Source organism: Arachis ipaensis, chromosome B3 (assembly GCF_059453495.1).
Source record: "Arachis ipaensis isolate K30076 ecotype BB chromosome B3, ASM5945349v1, whole genome shotgun sequence".
NCBI classification, from domain to species: domain Eukaryota; kingdom Viridiplantae; phylum Streptophyta; class Magnoliopsida; order Fabales; family Fabaceae; genus Arachis; species Arachis ipaensis.
Window position 1 is genome coordinate 143175174 of NC_142438.1, and position 17741 is coordinate 143192914.

General features: G+C 33.0%; 2 protein-coding genes across 3 annotated transcripts; one reads left to right on the plus strand and one right to left on the minus strand.

The window, feature by feature from the left end:
- Positions 1-684: 684 nt before the first annotated feature.
- LOC107631627 (uncharacterized) lies at positions 685-7354 on the plus strand. Its single transcript, XM_016335120.3, has 13 exons — positions 685-1226; positions 1948-2021; positions 2372-2455; positions 2636-2716; positions 2993-3073; positions 3197-3289; positions 3678-3857; positions 3946-4013; positions 4648-4699; positions 5202-5255; positions 5340-5423; positions 6206-6272; positions 7003-7354. Exons 1-13 carry the CDS (start codon positions 1085-1087, stop codon positions 7092-7094), a joined length of 1152 nt encoding a protein of 383 aa, XP_016190606.1. The 5' UTR covers positions 685-1084; the 3' UTR covers positions 7095-7354.
- Positions 7355-8383: 1029 nt separating this feature from the next.
- LOC107631626 (Polymerase/histidinol phosphatase-like protein) lies at positions 8384-11567 on the minus strand. 2 transcript variants are annotated; one of them, XM_088510007.1, is made up of 6 exons: positions 10989-11436; positions 10156-10280; positions 9985-10050; positions 9736-9864; positions 9480-9649; positions 8384-9025 (listed from the first exon to the last, which is right to left on the minus strand). In XM_088510007.1, the coding sequence occupies exons 1-6, from the start codon at positions 11310-11312 to the stop codon at positions 8610-8612; spliced, it is 1230 nt and encodes a 409-aa protein (XP_088366133.1). In that variant the 5' UTR covers positions 11313-11436; the 3' UTR covers positions 8384-8609. The 2 variants fall into 2 exon arrangements, with proteins under 2 accessions (XP_088366133.1, XP_016190605.1); XM_016335119.3 differs by having other exon boundaries at positions 9736-10050; positions 10989-11567.
- Positions 11568-17741: the final 6174 nt, after the last annotated feature.

Below are 17741 nucleotides of genomic sequence, written 5' to 3' on the forward strand. Positions count from 1 at the left end.
TAAATCGAATGCTGTCTCACAAAAAATCTAAACCTCATATTCAGATCCAAATGATCGGTTTCAGCTAACTTCCGAACAATAGCTGTTTTTTAAAGGTTCATATAGTATTTTTGTTAATACAAAAAAAAAAAAAACTAATATCAATAAGAATCTGAATGTATTATTGGAAACATATTAATAAGGTATAATAATTTAATCTTAACTATAATATTTAATTCAACGGACCAAAAATATGTTTCTGACTTCTCGCATCAAAAATAGATCTCATATGATATATTACATTAACAATAGATAGATATTTAATTTAACTCTTGAAACACTTTTTGCTTATTTATTTTCAGAATAACATCTTTTAAAACGATGTATTAAATCGAGTGAAAACTGAAAAGTGCAATACCAATTACACTGGAACCATTTTAGTGAAAATTATAAACTACTAAAATTGTTGATTTAATTATGATTGAACTTTTTAATTAAAAAATTATAGTTATACACCTGCTTTTTTCACATGATCCAACTGTTTTTTGTAACATAATATAAATTTCAACTCTCCGATTAGATAGCGATATTTATAGATTTTAAATTTAAATATATAGTAAATAAACTGAAAAAAATTCACCGAGATAAAAGTCGAAAAAAACTGAAAACAAATCCACCTATAAATGATAAGAAAGTGAATCAATCAATCAGAAATTATATGATCCACCTTGGATATGAATACTTGAATAGGCAGCCGTTAAAGTGAAACTAAATTAATCAGCAGAACAAATTTCCAGAATTAAATGCTTAATTTGGCTAATTAAACAGAATATGAAAATAATAAATAATAAATAAAATAATATATATATATATATGTAGAGAGAGAGAGAGAGAGAGAGAAAGAAGGGTATTAGACGCCATGTTGGACTCAATTGACCTCTGAATAAGTGTCTTCCTTCGTTCTCCATCCAATCAACGCCAATTCTCTTCTTTACCCACTCGCTCTCCGTCATCCCCGGCCACCGTATCCGGCGGAGAGCCGCCCTTCTCCCATCGTCCCTGTAAAGCTCGCTGCTTGGCGTTGCTATTTCTAGGCTTCATCGATATGAACGCGGTCTTCAATAAGCTACGCAGTTTGGACGCATACCCAAAAGTCAATGAAGATTTCTACAACCGCACACTTTCCGGCGGTGTCGTCACCATCGTCTCCGTCGCCGTCATGCTCTTCCTTTTCATCTCCGAGCTAAGTATGATCCCATGTCCTCTCTTCCTTTTTTTTCTTGGGCGGTGGGTAGGAGGGGGTTTATTGTTTTAATTTTGGTAAAGGTTGAAACTTTGGATTGTTTTGGCTACCTGGTTGGAAAAATGCTCAGAAATTTAGAAGGGAAAATTTTGAGTTATACGGATTTAGGTTCCGGAGGTGTTTAGTAACATCGTGTGAATTTTATGGTTTGATTGGCTATTTTGTTGCATTGAGGATTGAGCTGAACTTGAACGGTTTCAATATTCAGTGGGAGAGCTTATAAAAGAGGTATTTTTATCTTGGGGGTGCAATGGTAGCTTAATTTTTGTTCTCCCCTTGCTTTTCTTCCGGCAAAATGATACTTTTTGTATGTTGATTCATACATTTTGCCATTACTTCATTCAAATTAATTGCTGAGAGTACCAAGGCAATGAAGGATCTGATTGCTTGGATTTGATTATGTAGTTAATGTTATGGATTAGCATGAGAATGGGTTTGTTCAAGCTTTCACTTTCTTAGTTGTTGCATTGATCTGCTTCTGATAACCCGGATCTTTGATATACGTTATCAGCTATTGGCTCAAGGGTTTAGTGTTACATATCTTGAGCCAGTCATCGAATGCTACTCTCTTTATCAGTTTATCCACTAGCTTCTTATTCAATACTAGTTTAAGGATATAAGTTACAGATTTAATCTTATAATGTCATCCTTTTATGTGATTGCAGGTTTATACCTTTATACTGTTACCGAGAGTCAGCTTTTGGTGGACACTTCTAGAGGAGAAACCTTACACATCAATGTACTTATCATCTATATACTTTGCCCATCAATATGCTTATTATTTATATGTTTCTGCTATAACTTTTGTAGCTGTATCCAGGTTTCCATATTTTATGTCAACTCTATGGATATGTCACGGTTCATGAGTTATTCATGATTATTTCTTATTAGTTTGGTGATTTATTGTTGAGAAAATGCCTAAATGCAATTATTCCAAAACCTTCTTTTAGAAAACTAAAAATAATGTTGTGAGTTGGAGATTTTCTTTGTAACATTTTTATTTGGCGATTTTGATAGCATTAGTTTTGACCTTGTATATACTTTTAAGGAGTTCTAATTTGATTGTTTTTCTTGCCCTTGAAACTGCAGTTTGATGTCACTTTTCCTTATGTTAGATGCTCAATGCTCAGTTTAGACGCAATGGATATTAGCGGCGAGCAGCACCTTGATATAGTATGTAATGCTTAAATTTTCAGATAAGCAATTGTATGCGGATATGAAGATTTATTTATTATTTGCATTCTCTCTAATTATCTACCTTTCTGCCTCATGTTTATATTATTCTCACAGTATTCTGATTATTTTATATAAAAAATCTATTCTTATTATTACTGAAATACTTCCTTTTCTCAGAGACATAATATCATGAAAAAAAGAATTGATTCTCATGGCAATGTGGTAGAAGTGAAGCAGGATGGAATTGGTGCACCAAAGGTTAGCTTAAATACTTCAGCTCTTTTTCGCTGCACAATGATTGCTTGTGTGTATACTATAAAATTTGATCATTCTGGTATTTACGTTACTTCTGATTTGGTTTAAATGCTTGGAAATGGAAGGAATTATACTTATGTTTCTTTTATGGATATGATATGGATGACTGGTAGGAAGTGCAACATGAAACAGAAGATACTAGAATATAAAATAAATTGACAACAAAATTATGTTTATACGTTTAATGTGTCCCTGATGAATTTACATTTCATATTGTAGATTGAGAGGCCCTTGCAGAAGCATGGTGGCAGACTAGGACATGATGAAGAGTATTGCGGTTCCTGTTTTGGTGCAGAAGAAGTAAAATTTATGATTCAATATCGTTTAATTTGGTCTTGTTATCTTATGGTTTTCTATTTACCTATTCCATGTATTTCATAACTACTTACACGTGCTTCCTCTCCATGTCTCTCTCATTTGCAGTCAGACGATCAATGTTGTAATTCTTGTGAAGAAGTGCGTGAAGCATACAGGAAAAAGGGATGGGCGCTGTCTAATATGGATTTGATTGACCAGGTTGGCTTGATTCTCATTTGATTACTTGATGTGCATGGTACACTGCAATCTTGTGAATTCAAATACCACACTTTATATTAAGAACTAAGAATTTAATAGTCAATGAGGAGGCTAATGACAGCAAAAACACCCTCTTGATATGCTCTGTGCAAACTTATTTGTGTTGCATTAGCAACAAATATTATTCAAGCACAACCTTCTTATAAGCAGTAAATGCAATGTGCTGCTCATTTTAGAATTATCTCTCAATTAGCTGCAGTTGATGTTCCTTTATTTTAACAGTAAAGTTTCCTTGTTATATTTTCCTCTGGACAAATGACACATTGTATGTGTACGGTTTCCATGGTCTTGAAACCATAGTATTCTGACAATTTGATCTTGCTTGTAGTGCCAAAGAGAAGGCTACGTACAAAAGGTAAAGGATGAAGAAGGTGAAGGATGCAATATTCTTGGATCTCTTGAAGTTAATAAAGTGGCTGGAAACTTTCATTTTGCAACTGGAAAAAGCTTTCTTCAGTCAGCTATGTTTCTTGCTGATCTACTTGCTTTACAAGATAATCATCTAAATGTAAGACTGAACTGGATTTCTAATATCCCTTGTTTAAATAAAACACCGATTTAAACTTTGATAAAGTTCTAATGTTTGTATGGTGCAGATAAGTCATCAGATTAACAAATTAAGTTTTGGAGCCCACTTCCCCGGATTAGTAAATCCTCTTGATGGGTAATTTTTCTATCTGTCTCTAGAGTCATTATTTTCTGGTGATGAGGATGCCATGCTCCATGTGTTTTCTCATGCTTGAATCCGTAAATTTTGATGCAATGCCACTAAATGTAGTCCTCAATCAAATTATCTTTGCTTTATGCATTCACTATGTACACATCCATCTATCAAATGATTAGGCACCAAAAGGTTGTTCAACGCAGCTACACCAACTGAATTGCTTCTTCCTATTTTCTCAACAAAAGGGGGAGAACAAGGGTAAACCACAAAGCTTCCACGGGCTTATAGCCAAGCAAACAAATCTAGTAGGATTGACATCATCTTGAAGATAGTTGTAGCCTCTAGAATAATTACAAAGATGGTTATATACACATTTTAATTAAAGAAGATAGGCTTTAGTAGTAAATGCAGTAACTTATTCATAATTGTTATGTACTGAAAATTTGATGTATGAGTTGTGTTATATTTGAAAATTTTTTATTTTGTACTATCTTCTTTCCTTTGAGTGGGAGGTTATTTTATCATGTATTATACTTAGTGAATGACATTTATGAAAGAAAATGGCCTGACTAAATTTCTCATCTTCCAACCGTTTGAGCTCTCTAAATCGTTCTCTGCTTCCACTCCTTTGCAGGGTAAAATGGGTGCAAGGACCAAGTCATGGCATGTACCAGTATTTCGTAAAGGTTGGTATTATCTCGACATATTTTTATGATATTGATAATGATAAATTCTACTTATGTTTTATCTTTTATTTAATTATTTATTATCCTATATTTATATAATATTATGGATTATGTTCCTGATCATTTCTTGTTAGCTGTATTATCTAAAGTGCAACTATTGTTTTTGTAGACTAGCAACAACTAACGAATCTCAGTTCTATCATGAGTTCATTACACAACAATAAGTTAATGATAACACCTTTTCCTACATCAAATGACTTTATTGTGTGGTCTATCATAATTCATAAATCATTTCTATAAACAAGTCGTTAGATTTAAGTCCTTTTTGTTTCTTATCGAGTTCATCTCTTCGTCTCTGTTTACCTCTAAATTATTGTATTATGTTCCATTTAATCTACTTTTCTTAGTGGAACATTCGCTAGTCTTCTTGGGACATGATCAAACCAAATAAACTGTTGACGCACTTGATGCTTGTTTGATAATTGATGTGTGCATACTGCAGGTGGTCCCTACTATATACAGAGACATTAGAGGCCATGTTACCTATTCAAATCAGGTATTGTCAAATATGAGAAACTTACCATCATTTGCATTGTTCCTTGGATAATGCCTAAGTTGCATCATAAATGTTATTGCACAGTATTCTGTGACTGAGCATTTCAAGAGTTCAGAGCAAGGTGCAGTCCCTGGAGTGTTCTTCTTTTATGACATATCACCAATTAAGGTAATACTGCTTAAAAAGTTAGATTATTTCATCCTCCTGTGATTATATTGGCACTGTTTTGCGCACTTTTGGTGCTCTTGTTAATTTGTTAGTTGTTATTAGATGAGCGCAGAAAAGGGTCAATCAAGGCCAATACTATTTACTTTTGTTTATTATTGACAGCCAATAATCAATACAAGTCCCTTTCTCCTCCCACCCTGAGGTTTATCTTTGTTAGTTAACTTACAAATAGATAAGTTTTTGCACTTTTGTCCTTGCTTTTCTTTCTTAATGTAATATGCAAATTAACTTGAATACCTGCTAATTGAAACTATAAAAAGCTTAGTTTACCTTGGACTAAAAAAATTTAACAAGTAATCAACCATACTCTTTAAATTTGTTTGAGCTACCAACTTCAAATCAAAATTAATGTTTTTGAAATGGTAGATACTCAAATGAAGATGTCTTTATGTGAAAATTATAGTTAAGATATAGACGTGTTATATTAAGTAGTTTAGTTAAATATATCAAAATATCTGATAGTTCTGAGCTATTATCTTCACTTAAATACATCTTCATGTAAGTAGTCACTTTTCAAAATATCTAACCTACACAACCTAACCTGAAAATACCATTGGGTGTGTAACATTGAATGGTAGGCTATGATGCATGGCTAGTTCAAAGTTTCTATCATATCACATATGCTTCTGCATTCATGTTTTACATATCTCTCTAAAAATTTGTGAATAATAATTTGCTGTTTGTTTTAATCTTTTGGTAAATTAATGTGTTGTATGTTGCAGGTCATCTTTAAAGAGCAGCACATTCCATTCTTACATTTCTTGACCAGTGTTTGTGCAATTATTGGAGGTACATCCTTGTTCTTAGAGCTGGAAGTGAGTCAAGCCAGCTCACGAGCCAGATTAAGCTCGACTTATTAATAGCTCGATAAGCTGAACTTGTGAGCTAGTGAGCCGAGTTTGAGCTTGGAATTAAGCTCATAAATTAAATGAGCCAAGCTTGAGTTTGGATAAGTTCAGCTTATTAGCTTGTGAGCTGACTCGATTATATATATATATATAGTATTAAAAGTTTTGATTAAATGCATATAGAATATGCGTATTAATAATTTAATATATATATACATATAAAATAATAATATATAATTTTATATATATATTAATGTTCTTAATTATTTAAAATTTATAGTCATTTTTTATATATAATTTTGATATAGGATATAAATAAAAAATTTATAATTGATAGATAGACAATATATAAAATTGATCTTTTTTAATATTTTTTAATGTATATAAGTTATACTTTATTGATATAGAATTATAGATTATGTTCTTATTATTTAAGTCAGCTTGTGAGTTTTTATTGAGTCGAGCTTGAGCTTACAAAATAGACTCGATTGTTAATGAGTCAAGCCGTGTGCCAAGCTTAATTTTTGTAATCCGAGCTTGAAACTTAGCAAAAATCGAGTTCGGCTCACTTCCAGCCCTACAATGTTCTCTCTCTCTCTCCAACTAATCCTATAAGATCCATGCATGCCTCGTGAAACTTAGCAAAAATGGACATGTATCATTTGATGTAGGTGTATTCACGGTGGCGGGAATAGTAGATTCATCCATATATTATGGTCAGAGAACAATAAAGAAAAAGATGGAGCTCGGCAAATATAGATAATCTGGTGACTACGCTACGTTGAGTCTGGTTAATGGCATGCTTGGTGCTGCATCATGTTTCTCCATAATATCATCCGCATCCTTGTGCTAACATACACATCCAAGCAGAGCTGCTCATTCTCTCCATGAATGAAGTGTATTTTTTATATATATTTAATTTTGTTCTTTTGGTTTAGAGGAATTGAGGATTTTCCAAGTGTCCAAACTGAGAGATATTGGTTGGGATAATACATGATTTGATTATGCAAAACAGAATTCTCATTTCTTGTAGTGTTATAGTAAACTAGGTTTAGAGTTACAATTTTAATCAACAAAATTCTTGGTAACAAACACTATTGTCTATTAATTGAAACCTAAAAATCTGACGGATGTAAAAAAAAAAAAAAACTTTCATGACTATTTACTAAAAGTAAAAATCAGTTATAATAAATTCATTCCTGTAATCTTTTGTATATTAAATGAATTATAATTGATTTCTTTTCTCCTATGATATTTTTTAATTTGATAGGTTAAGGATAAAATTGTCGTAGATTTAAGTTCTATTTAAGGATTTGAATTCTTTGACACGTGTTTAAGTAAGCAAGTGAGTAGGTTATTCGACCTCAGTTGGTTAATTGATATTCTTTTAATCATACAAATAGTATGAGAACTTTATTGAATAACCATTTAAATTTTTTTTTATAATGATAGACTTTGGACCAAGTTCCCTAGAATAGTGGTCGTTTAAGTGTTGTGTGTCTGTTTGGGCCTTTGGCCTCGTTGACCATATAAAATAAAACTAATATATTCAAATTAAATTAACTTTCTTTACAAAAAAACAATTTTAAATTAACTTTTTAAACAATACCCAAAAAATATCACTTTTACAACTGCATATTATATGCTTCGGAACAAATTGAGAGATGCAATATATAATATGGTCAATTTGAGAGGAACTCATTAAAATATAAACTGTATTCATTTAGTGATTATCCATCGGCAACTAAGTCAAGGATATAAAACGGTCTTCAGACATGAAATTGCACAATGAGGAACTGATATATTCTCACCATTTTTCCCCTTTTCTTTTTCTTTAGAAGTGAGAAAAAAATGATTCCAAACCCAATCAGCACCGTATTCCTTTTATATCTGTCTAATATCATTAGAGATATAGACATTCTTACATAATATCAAAATTTTTATTACATAAAAATTTAAAATTTCATCTTTATTATGTAAAAAAAATATTTCAGCATAAGACAAACTAACCGAAAGAGAAAAATTTTAACGACTCTTATGTAAAGAATCATATTAAAAATATAATTATTTTTATAACTTTTTACCGACTTAAATTTTTGGAATAAGTATGTTTATGACAAATATGGTAGTACTCAAAGATCATAGAAATATTCCCAAATTAAAAAAAGAAAAGAAAAAATCAATAGGCAATTGAAGAACTTGACCTACAAATAGATTGGCTTGGGAAGAGTTACATGACATGATTAAATTAAGATATCTAGATTCATACAAGATACAACTATTTAGTCTCTATGAGAACTTGAATTCCTCCTTGACTAAGAGAAACATTGGAAAGCTTCAATTTGATGGCTTTAATCTCTGCATCCTCCATCTCCTCCGTACTCAGCCAGAGAGGTAGGCAGTGATCAATCAAGTCCTGTCCACAACCCAATGGTGAACCTCCCTTAAAAGCCCGGGTTCTCCCAAACCTCGTGATACTTGCTAGGTTCGAATCAGAAGGCTCCTCAGCATAACACTCCAATATTTCCTTGATGGCTTCGCACCATATTGGTCGAGCGACCTTGAGCAAGTCGTGCAACACTAGCACCGGAAGGTTCACGCTTCCCAGTTCCGATTCGTTGTGCCCTCCTCTTCCATGATAGTCCGACCCTCCAGTCTTCAAAAGCCCGTATGCATCGGCTAGGTCGCTATATGCTGCCAACAAAAGCTTAACATTTTAAGTAGGGATTTAATAAGGACTTTGCTTCTATTGCACTTAATGAAATGATTTTACACAACAATTGTGGCCTCATGAGATGTAGCCTAAACTATGCTTTATACTCAATCCATTCCAAGATATTTATTACTTAGGAAATTCAATACACAAGCAATTCAATGTGTATCCAAATACAATTTATATGAGGAGATAAATTATGAATATACTACATTCAATACAAATCACATCTATAACAAGCTCTTACCAAATTAGGATGAATGCACCAAATTTCTAACATGTATCTTAGAATGCAGGGAGCATGGTAATAGACAAAGTACATCCACATTCTACACCAGTATTGACTAGGAGGATATTGATAATCCTAAATGGTAGATAATGGTTTGAATTTACTGTAATGAAGGAAACAAGCAAATTTTGTTATTCAGCATGTACCTGCCAGCCTTCCATCACTTCTGTAGACCTCTATTCCATGGAGACCAGCTTCTTTTAACCTCCTCACAATGGGAACAGGATTTTTCAGTGCCCATGGATGAGCCAGCACTGAAACGCCCCCAGTGTCGCTGATCATTTTTATTGCTTCCTCTGCTAGAGGCTCACTTCCCCTGCATAACAAATTTCTCATATTCTTACATATCTCCTTAGCTATGCAAATATATACAACCTACAAGAGCAAGAATCACAATATTACGTTGAATAAGCAGGTCCACCATCAAAAAGATATCGAGCAAAAGCTTGTTTGAGATTTTCTACATAACCAGCCTCGACCATAGCACGGGCTACATGAAGCCTCCCAGGGGCAACTCCCTTGCCTGCTATCCTGCAAACATGCTCCCACTTAAGAGGAAACTTGAGCTTATTCAGTTTCAAGACGATATTCTTTGCACGAAGAAAACGTCCCTCTCTTATATTTGACAAAAACTTGTCCAGTTCCTCAAACCTTGATGGTCCAATGCTACTGTAATATGCTAAAATATGTACTGGTTCCTCTGCTTCGGAGTCTCCACTGCCAGTGGATTGAAAAACATCAGAATCATTGGAGAGTAAGGATACCAAGCATAATTGGTTTCAATGTTAATGAATCTAGAATGTATAACATCTAAAAATTTACCTTGGAGAGAATATTGTACTAATTTCAACACCAGGAATTATCTTGATGCCATATTTACGAGCTGCTTCTACAGCCTCAGGGATGCCTGACATAGTGTCATGATCTGTCAGAGCAAGAACTTTCACCTGTTATGAGCAAATAGTGTTGATTAAAAATAAAAAATATGCCTAAAACCAACGAATGTAAATCCTATGCAATGCTGTTGCCCCAGCCAATCATTATTGATACCATCAATAACAAGGAGTTTAATTGAACTTTACCCTTATATTCATCAAGTTTTACAGGCCTCTCAAGTTTGGTAATTTTCTATCAGCCATGCCTGCCATCTCTTGAGTAGCTTCATTATCCGTACACTAATAATCATAGTATTCTAGAAAACATCTTACTCAAATGTGCACATATTTCAAAGCTATGGTTTATTATTCAAGATTCAAGAACACATGCACTGGCTGGTTTTCCATGCCAAGGACATAGACTCAAAAATATGAAAACAATGCTCCATGGTCTGATATATTTTATTTGTGGATATTACAAAACCCGAAAACATGAAAAAGCTAACATGATAATACGGCTTCAACTGTTAACTATAGCTTAGGTGCTACTGCTCCATTACACATAAAAAAAAAAGGATAAAAAATAGCACTGAAGGTTTCATTATTTTTTTTAAGCCTAAGAAACAAAAAAGCTATTCCTTTTGAAACTATCATATTTAATTGAAAAGAAGTGCTTAACATCATGATTAAGTATCAAAAACCGATTTTGAATGATTAGAACACTGGAGGCAAAACAATGGGGAACCAAAAAATGGAAAAGGAAAGGAAGATGAGACTTACGCCATTGATGTGAGCTCTCTCAATGAGCTTGGAAGGGGACAAGAAGCCATCACTGAATTTGGAGTGTGAATGCAATTCAAAGACGACCTTTTCCCCACCCCTGCCAAGACCCTTCTGCACTCCAAAATCATCGACAAGACATGAAGCCGCACAGGTAAGAGAAGAAGAAGATGATGGCTGATCCAAGTGAACCCACTCGGTCACCGACTTGAATGCAAGAAGCTGCTCATGGGTCATCTTCTTCTTGCTGCTGCCACCACCACGGTGGTTCCTCTTCTTCTTCTTTTTCTTGTCCTTGGCGTTGGCTGAGGAACCTTCCCCCATCACCGGATTGAGCTTGGGTCCCGAAAAGATTAAAATTTTAACGGAAATTTTGGTCTTTTGCTTAGGCCATTAGGGTGGGTATGTTAGGTTACATGACATGAACCCCTATATAATAAAAAGGGAGAAGGGTTAGGGCTTTTAAGTTAAGGGCAGTGTCCGTGTTAGTGACACAGGTGTCCTGAATGGTCACGGTTGAAGGAGGTTCCCTATTGGATAATGAGATAGGTGTACCTGATACGTCCTCTTCTCTGTCCCTTTATCCCTTTGCCTTCTGCCCACTACAGTAATTTAATTCATTCATTCATTCATTTTATTCTAATCTTTAACAAATAATACTTCTTATTTTACATAAAATATTTTAAATTAAATCAAATTATTTTTAAAAATATTTCATTCCAAATACAATTTATATCTCTTCAAAACAAATTATTGAGTGTCCTGGCATGTACTTTTTACTCCATATGACTTGACAGCAATAAATTTCAAGATGTGATTAATATTGCAGCCTTTCTTATTTGTTTCATTGCGGATACTCACACCGGTGGCCTTCTACTCCTAGTTATAAAATATTACTGTATATCAAAAATTATCTATCAAAGCAATTATTATGTATTTATATATTTTTAATATTATTTTATATAAATAATTAATTAATAATTAATTTTTATATAAAATAATTGTCTCCTTTATATCATAAGTAAGAACTCAGTTTTTATATATTTAAAAATATTTTTTGTATATTAAAATTAATTATAAATATATTTATGTATAAATATATTTATAATTTAATTTATTTTTAATATATTTTATATTAATAACTAATTTTAATAGCTGATTTTAGTGTTCACATAATATAAATATATATATATATATATATATATATATATATATGAACAATGCCGAGCTCGTTTAATGTATGCATCAAATTAAATTAATACATATCTCTATGTTTAATTTTAATAAAACGAGTAGATTATCTCAATAACAGTAAAAGTGATGAGATTTATGTGAACTGCATATAACAGTGAGGACAAGTAGCATATATCTCTTTCTACTTTACCATTTTTTCTTTTTTTTTCTGAGTAATTTACAGCTCCGTACCGTACATTACCAATTAAGGTAGAGAAAATCGAGATTTTACGTGAAATCGAAAAAATAAATAAAAAACGTAAAACGTAAAATCTTAATAAGATTTAAATCGTAAAATCGACAGACTTAGTACAAATTTCGTAAAATCGATAAACTCATTTAAAATCGTAATATCGGAAGATTTTAAGAGTTAAATCGAGATTCTAGCTACTATGTTACCAAGTACCAAACACCCCCCCCCTTTCTCTTTCCTTTTTTCCTCTGTCACCATCAAGGAAAGCTGTCCTAATGCATAATAATGCAAGCAAGAAATTAATGATTCATTATTTTAATTAAAATAATAAATTGGATTGATTGGGAAACTCAGCATCTTGTGATCAATCAGTAGCTACTAGCTAGTGCCAAGATTTATTTATTTATTTGATTCAAACCGAAATTAGTAGGTAGGTGATGGTGTAATTTCTTTTGGTCCTTTTGACTGATGGGAGAAACTATGATTCCTTGATTAAGCATAAGGAATCCTAAAAGGAGCCAAAAAATAAATGCAGCAATGCAGAATTATATGTAACTGATTTTTCCTGTTATGTATCTGCTAGTGATAAATGCTACCACGTGACTCTCATCCAGGTATCTAAATTCTAAACACCATAATGCATGTATATGCAAAAAGCAGTACTACGGAATATAGCAATGTATCAATAATAGTTAGTGACGTACCATGGTTATTGATGTTTCAATCACACCTATGTAATTGTGCCTGACTTAAAGTAATCGTTATTCTTAAAGAATAAGAATAATAACAACCATAATACTATGTAATCAAAATGGATTATTGAGCAGTGCAATTGTTTTGGTTATTCTTCTGAAGATCATTGCAATGCAAGGTGATGTATAGCATCATTATCTGATATCTCTTGTTGGCACTTGACAGGAGTTCGTTGCTTGTGGTTGTGGGTGATGAGGGGCTTCAAAGTCATTTTGCACTGTATTCATCATATATATATATATATATATATCACCTTTGATTCAAGTGAAAATTTGTCTCTATCTGCCAATGCAGCTCTCTTATTATTATTAAATACTTTGTTTAAACCTCAGTAACAATTGGTTTCTTCAATTTCAGAATATATTTATTTCAACCTGGCCAGTGCAGCTAAACCGTTATAAGAGATTATGTATATGACTATTCTTTTCCTAAGATTATTACTGTTCTGAGAGAGGAGAATGTGGTTGGAAATAGATTTAAATAATAATACAATGAACACCATTACAATGTGCATAACTGTATGATGTGAAGGCTAGGTGGGAAAGGGAAAACTGAAATAAAAGAGCCTTGAATTTTCAATTCAGTCCTTTAATTTTGTGTTCTCTTTGTAGTTTTGACCATAATACAGGGTTGATGTGTATCTGATGGAAGAGTAGGCAATAGAATAAAAGAGTAGTACAGATCTATGAAGTCATTTCCACTTGTCTGTTTGTATATTCTTTTCTGCCATGCATGGACATGATGATTGGACATGACATGCATGCATGCATTGTGAATGCAAGCAATAAGCAATAGGAAATACAAATAGAAAGCATTATTGGCAGTGAATATATATATGAGAGCAAGTGCTTTTGATAACTGTAGCTAGTATTCTAGCATCTTTAACACCTTTATGTCAGGATGAACATGGAGTCACAGACAGGATGGGAACATTCCAGTGTCCGCTGGGTTATTTGTATGCCCACCTCGTTTTGGTTAAAATTTTTAATTTTAACTTAATCAACTTTAAAGTTTAAGCTAACTACCGTAGGCTCATTTTTTGGATATAAGAAGTATGCATGAGTTGTGCATTAATGTGGAAAATGTGGATGCTAGATATGGATGTGGGAACAGTTTTTTCTGAAACAGGGATGTCTGATTTCTTTATATAAAAAATTAAACTTACTAATCGGACAATTGGACAGTCTAATTAGTGTGGAAGAGAAAATTTAAATTTTGGTGAAGGTAATCGGACCTCCGATTTGTATTTAAAAAATTAAAAAAAATTGAAATACACATACAAATCGAACCCTCTTATTTGTGTACTCAAAAATCAAACAGTCCTATTTTTGCTCCTAACATTTGCGTAAAGCATCTATACACTTCATATGTGCGTTCTACACTATTTTCCTTCCCACATCTATATTAAAAAGTGAACTACCGTAACTTTGGTTTTTACCTCATTCTTCCTCCCTCTACTTGTAGCCATGAGAGACACAGACCCTGTATATATAATAAGCTGCTTCCATTATTCTATCACCAACATGGAAAAAACATGTACGTTATTATTGGAAACTCCTCCACACCATTTTTCTTACCTTGTGAGGTTTTGCAATTCATCTCTGTATGCATGCATCATATATAAATATCTATATCTATATATATATCTGCTCTTTTGTTTTATGTGAAATTTTGGATGCATCTGGACTATGTGCTTTCCTCACGCCGAATCTCCACCTTTTTTAATTATATATTTTCAATATACTGTATATGTTGTATATAGACATCACAGGGGAGAAAAATGAAAAGAGTAAAAAAAGTGCAGGAGCCAATTAAAATATCATAATATATTATATTACGAAAAAAATTGTTAGGTGCAATGAAAAAATACTTACTAAATTATCTGTTATGTATATGTATATGTAAGTACATATATTTTTTAATCTAGTTTCAATATTTATTTTATATTTTTATATAATTTTATATGGAGATTAATTTAGTATCTGATTTGGTCAAAGATTTAATTATCATAGATCTAAATTCTATTTAAAAAATCGGTTACCAATTGGTAAATTTTTAATGTCTACGATATATATTTAAATAGAAGAATGACTTAATCATTTAACCAATCTAAATTGATTAGCATATTGTTGGTCAAAATTTATTGAATTCGAAGGAGAAGGTTGTTCGAATTATTAAGTAAACTTTTGGAAGAGAAGTTGGTGTCGAAGGAGACGTATTTTGGGGACATTAGATAAGAGTTCGATTAGCTCAACAAATCGAGGAGTTACTCGAGTAAAGAAGATTGAAAATTTTTGGAAATCGAAAGTTATTCTGTAACCATTACATTTTTGTACATGTGGGAGTGTCATTTCAAATTGATCGGTTACGGAAATGGTTATAAATACTAGAAAGTTTGAAGATACAGGGGTTGGAACTTCATTTCAGAAATTACTCACGCACATTCATATTCCAGTGACTTTTTGAGTCTGCTTCGAGTCAAATTTCTGTAGGGTTCCTTTCACTTGTTTTTATTTTCCATTTACATTTTCTGCAAACTTTACTTTCCTTGTAAATTTATCTTTCAAGCAACATTTAATTTCCTTGTTCAAATTTACATTCTCGTATTGTTATTTTTTTAATTTCAAAACCCTTTGATCTAATCGAAGGTATTTTATTGCTTTATTTAAATTCAATGCAAACTATTTCGATTCTAGTCTTTCTTATTTTAAAAACCTTTTATTTACTTGTTATTTCTTCAGTCGTTTTCTCTAATTTTGTCTAATTCGAGGGTCTTTGATGCACTTCTAGAAAACTACTACTCGCAAAAGAGGAGTAGATTTTGCTCCCAAACTATTAGAATCGAACCACCATCGATTTGCTAAAAATCGACAAAACACATGTATATCACTAAATTATATATATTATCTTTGAACTTGGCACGAGACTCTGAGTCAGGTATTATGGGCTTATAGAAATTCAATCGAGAGGATCGATAGGTACTTCTCCTTATAAGTTAGTATATGGACATGATGCAGTTTTGCCGTTATAAATTAATCTCAATACTTTGAGGATATGAAGGCAAGATGATTTGCCAGTTGATGATAATTGGAATGCAATGTATGATGAATTAAATGATGTAGACTCAGAGCATGTTTTAGCTCTTGAGAATATGATTCGACAAAAGGAAAATGTTGCTCGAAATTTTAATTGTCGAATAAAAGAGAAATATTTCGGTATAGGAGAACTGGTCCTGAAAGTTGTATTACCAATAAAAAAGAAGTCAAGATTCCTTGGTAAATGGTTCCATACTTAGGAAGGACATTTTCAAGTAATCGAGTTGTATTCTGGAAATACATATCGAATTAAAAATATCGATTATGGGAATGTGATTAATTCGATAAACAAAAAGTATTTGAAGAAATATCAATGTATGCCGAATCAAGATTAATAATATAAGTGAATCAGTCAGAACATAAAAGATTCATTACACATATAAAACATTCTAAGGTGGGGAAATATTAAGTGCCAAAAGTTCTGCTAAGTTGGAATGAAGTTGGACTCTTTCACTGTCCAAGGCAGAAAGTGCCTCAGTCTGTTCATACTCTTCATTTTGAGCCTCGTCAAGTTGTTTTTCACAATCTTCTTGTTTGGCTTCGATAATGCAGAGCTCCTTGAAGAGTTTTTGTTGTTTGTTTTGGGCGGTAGCCAAGGGTATTGCCATGTCAGCCTTTCTTTTTCGAATCTTGGCTAGTTTTTCATTAATCCGGACTAGCTCTACTTCGAGTTCTTCTTCTTGTTTATCATAATGGGCTCGAGCAGAGAAGGCTTGAGAGATTCTCAGATCGAACTATTTGCAGGATGCCTTTATTGGTCGAAGAACTTCGCCGATTTCCTCTGACTTAGTCTTAGTGTTGGCAACCTTTTCCTTGACTTCCTATAACTTATCTTGGACAATGATGTAATCATTGGAAATTCTTATAAATTTCTTGACTATAGCAGAAAATTGAGGAAGAACTTAAAATATCGGAGAGGAGTGAATTCAAGTCTGATTGACCAGTCCATTTGGGGGGTGGATGTGATAAGAGTTTGAGAAGAGTGGTTAATTGTTCATGGGTACGATGGTTAAGATATGAAGGAAGGCTGGATGTAGAAGGGCCTATTGGAGCTGGAGTTGAGATCAGTACTTCATATTCTCAAACAATTTGGGTCAAAAAGGCGACCAATCCAGCGAGGTCATCATCAGAAGGCTGAGAAGGCATATCAGGGACTTTAAAAGATGGTTCTGGTCCATGAAAGGTTAAAGGTTCGATATTCTTTTGGGGGCTTGGAGATTTCCGAGGAGAAGGAATAGTTTTTGGAACGTGAGTGGGTGAATCGGAGTTAGGAGCAACGAGAGATTCAATGGAATTTTCAACTTGAGTTGGAGAAGGAAGATTGTCAACATTTTGATTTTGTGAGAGTGAAGGTTGTTCTTGAGTCAAATCGACTACTTGTGTGTCGATCGGAATTGGTGGAATAACATGAATAGGTTCAGCAGATACAATAGTTTGAGTCAGAGAATGAGGTTCTTGTTACTCTGATCTTGGTTGATC

Bases quoted from the DNA above. Each gene is read 5' to 3' on its own strand.
- LOC107631627 (XM_016335120.3), top strand. From the start codon at position 1,085: ATGAACGCGGTCTTCAATAAGCTACGCAGTTTGGACGCATACCCAAAA. The intron at 3,074-3,196 runs GTAAAATTTATG...TCTCATTTGCAG, and splicing joins CCTGTTTTGGTGCAGAAGAA to TCAGACGATCAATGTTGTAA. The intron at 6,273-7,002 runs GTACATCCTTGT...CATTTGATGTAG, and splicing joins TGTTTGTGCAATTATTGGAG to GTGTATTCACGGTGGCGGGA.
- LOC107631626 (XM_016335119.3), bottom strand. From the start codon at position 11,312: ATGGGGGAAGGTTCCTCAGCCAACGCCAAGGACAAGAAAAAGAAGAAG. The intron at 10,281-10,988 runs GTAAGTCTCATC...TGCTCATAACAG, and splicing joins AGAGAGCTCACATCAATGGC to GTGAAAGTTCTTGCTCTGAC. The intron at 9,650-9,735 runs GTAATATTGTGA...TTTGTTATGCAG, and splicing joins GGTGGACCTGCTTATTCAAC to GGGAAGTGAGCCTCTAGCAG.